Source organism: Trichophyton verrucosum (genome assembly GCF_000151505.1).
Source record: "Trichophyton verrucosum HKI 0517 chromosome Unknown contig00287_1.f1.exp, whole genome shotgun sequence".
NCBI classification, from domain to species: Eukaryota; Fungi; Ascomycota; class Eurotiomycetes; order Onygenales; family Arthrodermataceae; genus Trichophyton; species Trichophyton verrucosum.
Genome location: NW_003315460.1, coordinates 1 through 13374, shown reverse-complemented (window position 1 = coordinate 13374; position 13374 = coordinate 1). Strand labels below are relative to the sequence as shown.

Genomic DNA, 13374 nt, shown 5'->3' with positions numbered 1-13374 from the left:
CAGTAAGTTAAAAACGCAACACGCAAACGGCATCCAAGAAAGAAGCAGGTCGTGGTTGTAGTTTTTTTTGGGTTTTTGGTTTTTGTTCGTTTTGGTAGTGTGGGAGGGATTTTTTTCGGTGTTTTTCGAAGCTTTTTATTTGGGCCTTGGGGGGAGATTTTGGCCATTGTTAGGTTGGTTATAGTAAAATAATGGAGGAGAAAAAGTCCGATCCGCGTCCATGTAAATGCATCCATGCAAATGCCGTCCAGAACGCAACGCAATCCAGTAAGTAAGGGTATCTCAAAAGGAAATCCTGTAATAGTAGATGTAAATGTTGGTAAAAGCGTAGTATAAGATAGTAGTGTTTGGTAGAACTGTGGTGTGTATGTGTGGTTTGGTCGTTTTGTATAGCTTTTTGTGTTTCTGTTTGTTTTTGGGGTATTATTGTTTTGTTTACTTTGAGACCTCCCGCAAGAGTTCACCACAGTTGGCATCGAAGCGCATGTTCCAGAGTCTGACGCTGTTCATGAGCTTCTCGGTGTTCTCGAGCTCTCTGTCGCGACCGAAGATGGAATCCACAAACTCGCATCCGGCATTACGGCCCATAGTGATGGTGGCAGGAGAGCCTCCACGAGCGGCGTGTTCACGCTTAGCGGCCTTCCACATGAAGTGCTCGCAGGCCTTGAGCAGTCGTTTGAAGCGAGCCCAGAGCCGCTCGCCAGACTCGAGAAAGTCTTCGACCATCTCGCGGGCCTCGGTGGATCGGATGAGCGGGGCACACTCGTCGGCACGCTTGACCTTCCCCGCGAGCTTGATGAGGAGCAGCCAGAGATCACCAGCGACGTCGGCCATGGGGGCGGTGGCGCCGTGGTGGAAGGCAGTCCAGTCGTAGATCCATTTGCCCAGGGAGTTTGCGTCAAAGACCGAGCCGAGAAGCAGGATGGGGGCCTCCTTGGGATTCCAGTTCTTGATGCTGTAGCCTGGCGGGATGTTGTGGTGGATGGCGTCTGCCTCGGTGGCCCGCGGGGGCGACTTTGGCGGGGCAGGCTGGGCGTGATGGCTGTGGGAGGCAGAGTGGTAGGCAGAAGGTTTGGGCTTGGAGGCGCTGTGGCTCTGGGAGTAAGGGTCGTGGGCAGAAGAGTGAGTTGGGCGGGTGAAGGTGGAAGCACGACGAGCGCGAGAGCGTTTGGGGGTGTCTAGGGGGTCGTCGTAGGCAGCAGCAGCAGCGGCAGCGGCAGAGCTTGTCTGGGGATAGTGGTAGTGGTTAGTCGAGGCGCGTCTGCGAGTGTAGTAGGTGGTAGCAGAAGGCCGTCTGCGAGGCTGCTGGTAGTAGTAACCGTCGTACTCATCTAGACCGGGTATGGAGCCGTCATCGGACACGTTGTCCGGGACGGACATCTTCCGTCTATGTTTTGGTCTCTGGTGGTGGTTTGGAGAGTGCTGGGTCTGTTTCCCGTAGCCATGATGACTGTGATGATAATAATAATAATCGGGACTTACATGATCGTGGTGCGGCTGCGAGTGCTGCTTGCGAGGAGTGGAAAAGTACTCCGGCCGGTCGTAAGGGGGCTGCCACGAGTACTGGTAGTTCTGCTGCGGCGTCTGCTGGCTGTATCCGGCTGAGAAGCTGGCCCGGTAGGCGTGTTTCTTTGACCGGGGGGTGGCATGGGGGGAGCCGGTCGCGAAGGCAGCAGCGGCGGCGGCGGCGGCAGCCTGGGCAGCCTGAGCAGAGGCAGAGGCCGAAGCTGAGGGCGGCGGGGGCCCGTAGTAGGAGGAGTAGTGAGGCGACGGGGGGGTGTAGCCGTCGTACGCAGACCACCCGGACGGGGGGCTGGGATAGTGGTACATTATGAGAGCATCACCCAGTCAAAACGTCGGCAGTTCGTGGAGTCGTTGGAACGTTTGTCCCAGTTATACAGAGCGAGAGCAGGCAAGAGAAGCGTCCGTAGGCAGAGAGGCTGACAGGCGAGAAAGCAGCAGAGTCACCGGTCTATCGGGGGGAGGAGGCAGAGGTCGCGGCGGTGGTGGTGGAGGTGCTGTGGGAGCATTTGCGCAGTGCAGGAGCAGCTCATGGGCTTTGTGCAGGCAGCGAGCAGGGCGAGACGAGAGACGATATCCAGGCCAGATATCTTCTCTCAGTCTGCGGGAACGGCGTGGTCGTCTTTCTTGTCAGCGAGCGTCTGGTCTCTGCGTCTCTGCGTCTCCAGCGAGTCCTGGAGGCCTTCTCGTCTTCTTTGCTGGTTGCCTTGCGGTGACTGTGCTGTCTGTCCGGTCTCGGTGACCAGCGAGGAAGAAAACAGGAGAACCGAATAGCAAGGGAAAAAAGGAGAATAGAATGAAGCAAAAAAAAAAAAGAACAACTCCGGTCTATCCTGTCCGTCTGTGTCTGTCTGTCTGTCTGTCTGTCTGCGACTGTGTCTGGTGTCTTCTGTTTGTCCTCAGCAGGAGCAGGAGAAGAAGAAGAAGAAGAAGTTTTTTCGCCTTCCTTGATTTTCCTTTTTTGTGCGAAAAAAGAAGTTTTTGAAGAGTTTTTTTAGGTGGTAAGATTGGGTAATTACGGGACGGGACGAGGCGCAAGGCTGGGCGTGGCAGGGCGTAAGTTACGGTACGGTGGATACGGGCACAGGAGACGAAAAGGAGGCAGCAAAAAAGATGGACGCGAAGGAGTCATCGAAAGAGTCATCGACGGTCGCTGTTCGTATAGATATATATATATATATATATTTACATTCTATATATTTATATCTACAGCAGGAGAAGAGAAGAGAAGAGAGACGAGTAACCGGGCGTAAGACGAACTGCTGTAAAGACGCCAAAGTACTCCGTAACAGAGTATTTAAAGAGCAAGGTTACAGCAAGGCAGCAGTTGGGCATGAAGCAGAGACGATGATGATGTAGAACGAGAGCGAAGAAGACGGTGAAGAGGGAGGTAAATAAGCAAGTAGTGACAAATCTCGTATCGACTCTCTCTGCTGCGGCTCGTCTGGCATCCTCTACCACCCTCTACCACTGTCTACCATCTTCTTCTCGTCTTCTTCTTCTTCGTCTTTTCTTCGATCCTTGCAAGTTCTATAGTTCTGCTTACTAAAGTTACGATTACTAACCCTGTCGCCACGTGAGTGCTTACGTCATGGTACATGAACTGCGGCCCGGGCTCGCCTTTACTTGCTCTTTAAGGGGTGATGGATAGATAGACGGGGAGGATGGAAGAGGGCAGACAGATAGATGAACGAGATGAACGAGATGAAGATTTAGATTGTGGTAGATGGCAGATAACTAGTAGTAGACAATAGCTATACGACAATGTACTCATCAGTAAGACGTTGCGAGTCGATGATGCGTCGCCACCGAAAGGCCGCGCCCCCCAGCAGTTCCCCTGAAGGAGGCGCCCCTGAGCCACTCTCGTTCGGATCCTCTTCCTGCCAGATACGCTCCAGCAGCTGCAGACAGGAAAGGTTGTTCACAAAGCCAGAGTCCCGCTGGATGTCGCAGCACCGCTCGCGGATGATGGCCCTCTCGGCCTCGCCCATGCACTCGCTGCCTACCACAAACAGCGGCCACAGCAGGAAAACGTCCGACTTGACGGCTTGTATATAGTGCAGGGCCGCGCTGACTAGTGTCTGGAAGCGAGGATGGCGTGAGGGCGTGGTCGGGTGGGCCAGGCGCTCTAGATACAGCAAGGCAGAGTACCGGAAGGACTCGGAAATGTTGGAGATCTCGGGCAGGTTGGCTGGGTTGACGTGCGATAAGGGGGATGCCGGAAGCGGAGCGGTAAAGAGAGATGTAGAGGTGGGTGTCGATGTTGTCGATGTTGTTGCTGTCGAGATGGTAGATGCAAGGGATGGGGCCGGGCTATGGGTGAGATTGTGATTGTGGGCGTGGGCGTGGGCGCCCGGTAGGTCCGGAAGACGCCAGCTCTCGAGTTTCTGCCGGACGACGTGCCATTCTCGCCAGAACTCGGTGCGTGGGTCAAGCTGGCTTACGGGGATGGCTGGCATGTCAACCAGGGGGGGAGTGCTGGTATTAGCAGTATTAGTACTTCTAGTAGCCGAAGTAGTGGGTAGCGGATAGTGGGTTAGGCTCTGAGGGATAGCAGCCGTCGGGACGGGGCGCTCCATCCGAGCAGTGCTGTTGTCTACCGGCTTGGCCTGGCTGAGCTGGTTGAGTCGGCCCAACTGAGCAACGGCCCGGAATAGGCGTGGATCACAGCCAGCCAGGTTCTCCAGCGCCCACTCGTCTTGTCCCGAGGTAGTCACCTCCAACAGACAGCCGTTCATCTGGCTGTCCCGGTCGTTGATGGTGGCAGTCATCGTGTCAAACCAGGTGAACATCCGCATAAACCACTTCATCACATCCGAGTCCTGGCTCCCTCGGTCTCGGCCGGCGCCCCGTATCATAAACAGCTTCTTCACGCCCGCAAACTGGCTCCGGAACGAAGCGAGCCCCGTATCACACATGTGGAAGAGGCAGAGCATCAGCAGCGTGGCAAACACCGAGTCCGTCCGTCTCTGCACAGGGTCTGCCAGTTGGGCGTTGATAGACCGTATGGCCATCCCCTTGTGGTATGACTCTTCTCGAAGCTGCTCCTCCGGCGTCGTCACTCCAAACGCCTCTTCAAAGGCTCGCTCCGTCATCCGGCAGTGGGCCTGCAGCGATCTTCTAGAAGGGTCTGTCTTCCCCGTCGACAGCAGGCCCCAGTTGCGCCGCCGCTGACGCAAGTTACTCAGTGACAGTGCTGCGATGGCATGCTGCAGTGCCTCGCTGTCCTTGGCGAGCTCGAGCAGGTACAGCCTGAATGGGTTGTTCGGGCTGTCAAACGTCACTATCACAGGCGCTATGACCTCCGTATAGTACCCGATCAGGTACCGCATGCGCGGGTTGCGGCCTATCCATGTTGTCGAGAACGGTTGGCTCAGCGAAAAGCTCGCGGTTGGGTATGGCTGGTAATGGTAGGTATTATTAGTATTAGCATTATATATCGGCACGTCAGACGATACTGCTGTCTCTGATTCGTCGAGCTCTTCTTCAATATGCCGCTTCTGCGTCACTGGCGTGGAATACACCTCCAGCGGACTGAAGTGAGTGGTTGTAGCACTGTACGGAGAGCCATAGGGAGACCCTAGCTCTACGTAGGTGCTGGTACTGCTGGTACCACTGGTGCCGTGGGTGTTGGTGGTACTGATGCTGATGCTGGTGCTGGTGCTGGTGCTGGTGTTGATGTTGAGTGGCTCAGGTACGGCCCGGTAGAGCGGTAGGCCGCACGCGTCGATGGGGCTGTAGGTCGAATTATATGCAGCTAGGTTCGCATATGTGGGCTCACTCGTGGTGGCGCTGCCGGTCATGCTTATGCTTCCGGCGACGCTTCCGGTGATGCTGCTGTTGCTGCCGCTGCTGCTGGTGCTTCGCGGAGGAGTCAAGTTTATTGCTGACCACGGCGAATTCGGCGTCGGCGTCTGTGTCGGCGCTGGCTCAGTCTCCTTCTGGACTGGCCGACTCTTTTCCGCTGCTTTCGCCTCTGCAGGTTGGGTAGGTACACTCCGAGGCTCGGTCGACTGGGTAACCTTCTTTGCGCCTGATATCGGCAGAGACAGACCCCTGAGCTTCCCTCTGCTGGCCACGCCGATGCCCCAGGTCAACGTCGTCTTGTATCCCGAGCACTGCCGTCCCATATCAAGGCATGGAGTGCAGTAGGGCCGCCGTCTGTCGCATCGCACCTGTCTGCTTGCGCAGGTGAAGCAGTCGTCTGCCGCACCGCTGCCCACCGCCCGACGGCGCCGTTTCCGAGGTACAACAGACGAGCCTTCGCCCTTTGTGCTTGGTTTGCGTGCCTTTGTCGTGCCTGGTGTCGCCGTCATGGCGTTAGAGCGTATGGCGTAGATATTATGAGCCGATATAAAATAAATTTATTGCGGTTTCGGTAGTTGTGTATGCGGTGTAAATCCTCAGATACCCTTCGGGCTTGCCAACACGGCCATTCTCAACCGTGAGTTCGGCCGACTGCGATCCTGCGTGTCAACGTCGGTGTCGGTGTCGATGTCGATGTCGATGATATTGTCGATTCCAGATGATGCGCCTTTGCAGCTGGTCGAGACGATGCGATGGAATGCGGTACAATGCAATAATATTGCGTGACAGAAAAAGAAGCAGTTGTTCAAATGCGAGATCTGAATCTGTCTCCACCCCGGGTAAATATCTGTATCAGACAGATTAACGTCTTGCAGCCAGTGTCAAGAGTGTTCCAACGGCGGCCTGAAACACCCGCGTCGTCCTGAGATGGGCCCCCGGCGTACGGGGGATAGCATAAGCGTCTCGTATGAGGGATATTGGCCCAGCGATGCGTCGAGGGGACGACGTCAGGATGTGCAGATAAGGTCAGTCAAGTGAGAGAGGAAGAACCCTGGGAGGGACGTCAAAAAGAAAGAAGTCAAAAAGGAAGAGTCGAGAGAGTCGGAAAAAAGGACGAGGGCGAGCCATGGGGGACCCACTTTTCGCCCTTTTCGCTTCCACGGCTCTGGGAATTGTGGTGGCTCTGATTGGCCAGTACCCCAGACCGGCTTTAACCGAATAGGCAAGGTGGGTGGGGCAACGACGCTGAGTAAGCGGGACGGAAGGGGATGAAGCGCCCCTATTGGTCGGAAGAGCGGGAACGCAGCTGGCTGTGATTGGCTGGAGTTTTCGGCCCTGTCAAGCACGCGGTTGCACGTGATGCTTCTAGAAGAAAAGAAAGAAGAAGCGAAAAGTTTAATTTACGAGTTTACGAGAAGTTTAAAGTTGGAGTTGGAGAGACGATCGTGAAGGGCGAGAAGATGGTGGTCGGCGACGGGAGTTACGAGATGATCATGAGGATTACGAGGGTTGCAACATGTTGGTAGATGTATAAAAAGGTGATGTCAATTTATTAGACAGTTAAAAAGGTAACGAGTTATGTATAGGTAGAGACGAAGTATATGCCAATTTATTAGACAATAAACAGAATTGTCTCTGTAGGAGAGTAAAGGCAGGAGGAAGCAGGTATGTAGAAAGAGTAAAAAAGAAGAAGGAATATGATAGCCAGCCAACCAATGATACCCGCCAAACGCCAGGTCAAGCAGAAGAGAAGTGAACAAAATATGTAAAAGCTGACAAGCAGTACGGAGTAGCTCCTTGCTACTTAGATCAGGGCCATGGCGATCTATGTATATATACCCAAGGAAGATATTTTTAAGAAATGAACGTCAAAATGATGGTGAAAAGAAAAAGAAGAAGAAGAGAAGAGAAGAAGAGTAGACGTAGGAGGAGGAGAAGAAGAAGAAGGGCGATTATGTGCTGTTGCGTCCCGGCGTACTGTTGCGTCCAGTACCCGGTGTGCTGATCATTTCGTCCGAGACACTGATGACTTCCACATCCTCGGGCGTCTCGGCCATGGTGCTGGCGTACAGGCGGCTGAAAGATGAGTCGGTAGACAGCAGGGTATATGGGTCGTCATACTCGAGCAGCTCGCCGCCGTCCAGCAGGGCTACCCGGTCAAAGTCGAGGATGGTGTCCAGCTTGTGGGCGACTGCAATGATGGTGCGAGACGACAGCTTCTCTCGAATGACTCGCTGCATGATCTCATCGGTCTTGTTGTCGACGCTACAAGAAACAAGTTTGTTAGTCGGGAGTCCCGTATAATCATTTAGTAGCTATCATATGAAAAAGAGAACATCGGGGACCGAGGTGAAGGTTCGGCCGTTCCGAGTCGGTCCCGCTTTTGATGATCTTCTTTTATTTATACTTGAACACAAAGGACGGGGAAAGGAAAGAATAATACATACTTGCTTGTGGCTTCGTCGAGAATAAGGATTGTGCTGGGTCGAAGGATCGCTCGGGCAAGGCAGAGAAGTTGCTTCTGGCCATGCGAGAGATGGATCTCGTCAATGTCAACGTCAAGGCCGCCCTTCTCGTTGACAATGTTCCATAGCTGGACACTCTTCAGGGCTGAGATCATTGCGTCGTCACCGAGGACGCCAGTTGGATCGATATTGAGGCGCAGTGAGCCCTTTAGGATGAGGGCGTCCTGGGATACACCAGTGATACGGGACCGGATCTCGGAGCGAGGCAGAGTGCTGAGATCAATGCCGTCGATCGAGATGCTGCCGCCGCTCAACTCGAGCATGCGGAATATCGTTAGGATGAGAGAACTCTTTCCACTGTTTGGTTGAAATAAGCTCATGGTTAGTCTCCGCTGCGGGACGGGCAAAGGGAATGATACTGCGCAATACCACACACACGCATAAAAGGGAAATTAAACTAACCTTCCAGTTCGTCCACAGATGCCCAATTTCTCTCCCGGGGCGACGGTAAGGGTCACATTCTTTAGGATGGGTTCGCCCGGCCGGTACTCAGCGGAGACAGACTTAAACTCAATGCCTCCCTGAGCAGGCCAGTTGTCTGGTGGTTGAGTGTTTTCGCCCTCCTTATCCTCAGGTTGGGCAGTCTCGTTGAACACTTTGATGCGAGCAATGGCTCCAATGTGCGTCTCGAGAGTGGTCCAGAAGGTGATGAGCAGCTTGATCGACTGACTGAACTGGATAACATTAAGCAGAGCAACACCAGCATATCCACCGCTAATAGTGCCTCGGAGTTTGATGACCAGGACGATCAACAGCACGGCAATACCGGCAACAACCATATCGAGGACCAAAGTCAGCCATCGCTGGGCGGAGAAAAGGAGGTAGAAGGGCTTCTGGGAACGGTCGAGCAGCTTGCGGTTCTTCTTCTCAAGGGCTTCCTGCCATCCAAAGGCACGGATGGTGGCCAGACCGTTGAGACACTCGGTGAACTGAGAGTATAGCGGTGCCTTGGCCTCAAGGTCCATGAACCGGAGCTGGCGAGATGTACGAAGGTAGTACTTCTGGATCATGTACAGAGTACCGATGATAAGTGGGAAAGCAATGGCAGCATACACCGAAGCGACGCCAATGATCACCATCTGGGCGAAACACAGAACAAAGGTTGCAAAGGTGTTAAGTGCAGCGACGGGGAGCTCCATATCGATGAGCTGAAGATCCTGAGAGAATCGGTTCATGGTCACACCTTGGTCGGTGGTCGAGAAGAATGACAGAGGAGCAGACAGGACAGTCTTGAGCAGGGTAAAATGGAAGGCCTCGCCGGATTTTGGAACCATGGTGATGATCATTTGCCATGACCCGAGTATGAGAGAGATGATGGCAAGAACACCAAGCATGACATAGATACCCAGGTAGTAGCCGAGCTTTTCGTATGGAGCCTCGATGTTGGACGCAGCCCACCATTTCAACCAGATAGCTACTGCCGTTAGCACGCATCCGTCTCACGGAGAAAGAATAACAGGAAGAAGACTTACTAGGGAAGGAAATGCAGAAGACGAAAGCGCTGATGAAGAACATGAAGACGATGGTGGTTGGCCAGCCAATCGACCGGGCATAGTACAGGTAGATGGCCATGTCGCCCATTCGTCGGTTAGCCGCAGCCTCGAGCTCGTCCGACGTCTGGGGAGTCTCATCGATAACAGCCGGAGCAGGGAGGGGTCGTTCTGGTTCAGGCTTGAACAGCCAGTCGGGCGAGGGAAGGTTGAAACTCGAGACATATCCGCCGGATACGTTGAGCTCCTCGAATTTACCTTGCTCGTCGACACGGCCATCTGAGCTGAGGGCAATGATATGGTCGGCATAAGGAATACGTTTGGCTGCACGGTTATTATTAGCCAGAATAATCTCGCCTATTGTTACGGCATCGGGTTTCAACTTACGCGAAGACGAGGTGATGATGACGGTGGTCCCGAGTCGACGAAGCAGTCCCTCTTCTCCGAGAAGGCTGTGGAAGATGTGATTTTCAGTTGCAGCGTCGATTCCACTGAGAACATCGTCGAGGATAAGGACGTCCTTTTGAGCATAGATGGCACGGGCGAGGGCCTATGGTCTGGTTAAAACAGTGTCCATGGACGAACTTGTGTGTGAGGACGGGGAAGAGAACTTACAATACGCTGGCTCTGGCCACCACTCAGGGCGATACCCTTGCTGCCCACGATGGTCTGGTCACCGCGAGGGAGCTGGCGAAGATCCTGCGCCAGACCACAGGCGCGGACAACAGTGGCATACCATTTCTCATCAAAGTCCAGCACAGAGACAATGCTGTCCTTGATAGACTCGTTCATGTGCCAGGCAGTCTGGTCGCAGAAGGCAATGTTCCTGGAGGCAATCTCAACCACGCCGCCGAGACAGACGACTTCACCAAGGATAGCCTTGAGCAGAGTCGACTTGCCGCAGCCAACGGGACCGACGATGACAGTAGTCTTGGAACGAGGAATGTTGATGTTGATGGACTTGAGGACGGCGCCCTTCTCGTTCTCCCATGCAAAGCAGCCATCGCGGATAGCAACAGCGTCGACTTCTGGGTTGGAATGGGTCAATCCCTTGAGTGGGAAGGAACCGCCGGACTTTGTTGACCTGATGGTTGGACTGGCGGAGCTGCGGTTGATCTTCTCGCCGTTCTTGGAGGCGTCTTTATCGGAGAGAGCCAGGGTCTGCTGGCTAAGGTTGAATAGGTTGGTAATCCGCTGCTCTGGCTGGCGTCTAGAATCAACGCGGGATGGCTTGTCAAGGAACTCCTGAATACGGGTGAAGCATCCGACGGAGCCCAGGAATGTCACCAGGGACATAATCAAGGCCTGCAGGGGCTCCGACAGCAGCGCAAAGAGAGACAGGGAGGTGAACACACGGCTGATGTCCAGAATGGCGTTGCCGCCTCCATTCTTGTTGATAGCAGCAAACACGGCAAAAGTGATGATCGGACCAAAGATTTGAGACACAAATGCTACAGTGATTCGTCGTTAGCCAGCCTGCCAGCCACATAGCGAAAATCCATCTCGAACTGGACTGCTTACCGAAACCCATATTCCAGATCAGAAGCTTACGGAACTTCTTGGAGATGTTCAACTCTTCAAGTCTCAGATTGTGGAGATTCGTCAGGAGAACTTCCTTCAAACCGCACATCTTCACCCCCTTCATTGAACTCAGCATCACGCTGGTCGCAGAGATACGCCTCTCGATGGCCTCTAACCAGGAAGCCTGGTGAGCCATGACGAAGTTCATTGCAATCACCGAGCCGAAGAGTGAAACTATAGCGTCAAAACGTTAGCACGTTGGAACTGAACTCCACTCAGGGGTGTCGCACCAGGGGATGGGAGAGCCTCATCAGGGAAGCTGTTCAAGGCAAATACGTACGAATTGACACGGCGATTGGAACAACACAGGCGACTCCGAGCTGCTTCTGGAGGAGGAAGATGGCGATACCCACTTCGGCGGCGGCAGCCCACAGTTCGTGCATCATTTGCCATCCTTGGACGATACGTTCAATATCAGCACTCATGAGGGTCATGGAAGAGGCTGGGTCGACGTCCTGGATGTTGATGTCCGTTGCCTTCCGGTACAGCATGGAGATCAACCCACCGCGAACCATGGTAATGGCTCGGTAAGTCAAATGCTGGTATTGGCCCATGGTAACCTTTGAACCCAGAGTTTAGCCGAAGATTCCAAATGCTACCGGTACAAGGGCAAAAGGGGTCGGTTAATAATACTTACAGCCAGGCCGACGTATACTATGACATAAGCGAAAATAAGTCCGTATCCTTGGTTTGTCGTGTCGTCGGTAATCGGCTCGGAGGCAAGCAGAATCGCCTTGTTCAACAGGAACGGCTGGGCAAAGAGGAAGCCGATCAGGCAGAGACGTGGGAATGCAATGGACAAGATCGGTCATTTGAGCGTCTTGAAAGTCACCATGAGCAACGAGTTTGGCGTCTTAGATTTGACTACAAAGGAGCGATGAAATGTTAGCAACAACAAAGCATGAGATACCCAGCGGCAAATTGCAAGGTGCTAAAGCGTACCTTTTTCCCATGCGTCATTCATGCGCTGATGAATGCGCTCTGAGAGCAGATGTTTGTCGAGCTCGTATAGATCTTCTACGAAGAGCAGCTTGGAGAATCCCTCCCAGAAAAGAGCGTTCAGCCAGACGAAGAAACTTCGGTTGAAGATACCAGCAGTGGCTTCCGGAGGATAGGATTTGTACTCAGGCTTGAGCATAAATCGCTTCTCGGTAACTTCCAGGATCAAGATGACAAATTTCAAAGCAACCGTGGCCGTGAAGCCCCAGGCAATGATTTCGCCGGTTCCATTAGCATCTCGCAGCCATAGAGTCCTTGCTCGAGCAACGTCAAAAATAAGTGTGAAGAAGATGAATACGTTGAGCATCAAAGACGGCGTTGTCGTGTACAAGTGTTCCGCGTACGAGAGGAGGATGAATAGAATGGAACCAACGAGCGTCAAGACATTGACTGCGATTGAGAGCTGAGTTCTAGTGACATCGGGACGGGTCCAAAGAATTACAAGCAAAAGCTGCAATCCACAATATGCTGCGAGAGACGTCTATAGCAGGCGATCGTCCGTCAGTATACCGTCCGAATTGAAATACCCAGCTCGCAGCAGGATAACAATATGAAAAGCACTTACAATTTTCATATGAACCAAGGGAGTGTCCTCGACTTTCCGCTTTTTCTTGAAAAGATATGCAATTCGGAACGGGGCAAGCAGGATCATAATGCATAACGGTACCAATGTGAGGATGCTCTCCTCAAAGAGGAGAGTGAAATCAAATGCTCCACGGCATTGCTGAGCCCATGGACCAAATGTCCGGTCTTCCACCGAGGCACAGAGGATGTCGTTCGACGCCATGTTGCCCGGATGTTTATACCAGAAAACCAGGAATTGCTCAGATATGAGCAGAAGAGGTAGAAGAGAAAGATCTCGGAGAATATATTATAAACCTCGCACGAACTAAGACGACATTGACTGGGGCACCTTTTCTTCTTTTCCCTCTAGGTCAGTGGAGTGGGCTGCCCTGTTACAGATCCAAGTCAGATCCTCGATGGGGTACGGAGGTACTAGTCACGGACACCGGGTGTAGGGAAGAAGGGTATGGGGAGGGTTTATTGAATTGCAGAATCAAAACGGAAATCAAAGAGGAATGTTGAGGACAGTTTATCTGCACTTTCAACGGAGCTGTCAAGGCTGAAAATTTTTTCCTTTTGCAGCTGAGCTACGACACTGCCATCTGGAATCATGCCGAGACTGCCCGTCACGATGTGCTCGCGATTGGAGCTATGCACTATTTTGAGCATCTGGTGCGGAATGGTACAGTCCTGTGCCGTTTAACCTCGCCATTCTTGGAAGGCGACCCTGTACCCTTCGTATTGACTTTGACCTTGAGCTAACTCTCGATATTAAAAATAGAAGATCATATATCAAGAACAGAGATCAACTTAGGAGGGTGAGCAGTGGATCCGCTCCAACGACCCCCCTAGCTGTTTACTCCGTACTTTTTCACCTCAGTCTGGAA

General features: G+C 53.1%; 4 protein-coding genes across 4 annotated transcripts; all 4 read right to left on the bottom strand.

The window, feature by feature from the left end:
- Nucleotides 1–435: 435 nt before the first annotated feature.
- Nucleotides 436–1830, bottom strand: TRV_03396 (uncharacterized protein; the record flags this gene model as incomplete). The annotated part of the gene is made up of 1 exon (XM_003022400.1): nt 436–1830. The coding sequence occupies one exon, from the start codon at nt 1828–1830 to the stop codon at nt 436–438; it is 1395 nt and encodes a 464-aa protein (XP_003022446.1).
- A 1445-nt stretch (nt 1831–3275) lies between these two features.
- Nucleotides 3276–5837, bottom strand: TRV_03395 (uncharacterized protein; the record flags this gene model as incomplete). Its single annotated transcript, XM_003022399.1, has 1 exon — nt 3276–5837. The coding sequence occupies one exon, from the start codon at nt 5835–5837 to the stop codon at nt 3276–3278; it is 2562 nt and encodes an 853-aa protein (XP_003022445.1).
- A 1316-nt stretch (nt 5838–7153) lies between these two features.
- On the bottom strand, nt 7154–11478 carry TRV_03394 (uncharacterized protein; the record flags this gene model as incomplete). Its single annotated transcript, XM_003022398.1, is given in 8 exon segments — nt 7154–7287; nt 7307–7593; nt 7776–8150; nt 8256–9267; nt 9326–9893; nt 9959–10794; nt 10865–11098; nt 11205–11478. 8 exon segments carry the CDS (start codon nt 11476–11478, stop codon nt 7154–7156), a joined length of 3720 nt encoding a protein of 1239 aa, XP_003022444.1.
- Nucleotides 11479–11732: 254 nt separating this feature from the next.
- Nucleotides 11733–12710, bottom strand: TRV_03393 (uncharacterized protein; the record flags this gene model as incomplete). The annotated part of the gene is made up of 3 exons (XM_003022397.1): nt 11733–11788; nt 11867–12404; nt 12489–12710. 3 exons carry the CDS (start codon nt 12708–12710, stop codon nt 11733–11735), a joined length of 816 nt encoding a protein of 271 aa, XP_003022443.1.
- Between the last annotated feature and the right edge of the window lie 664 nt (nt 12711–13374).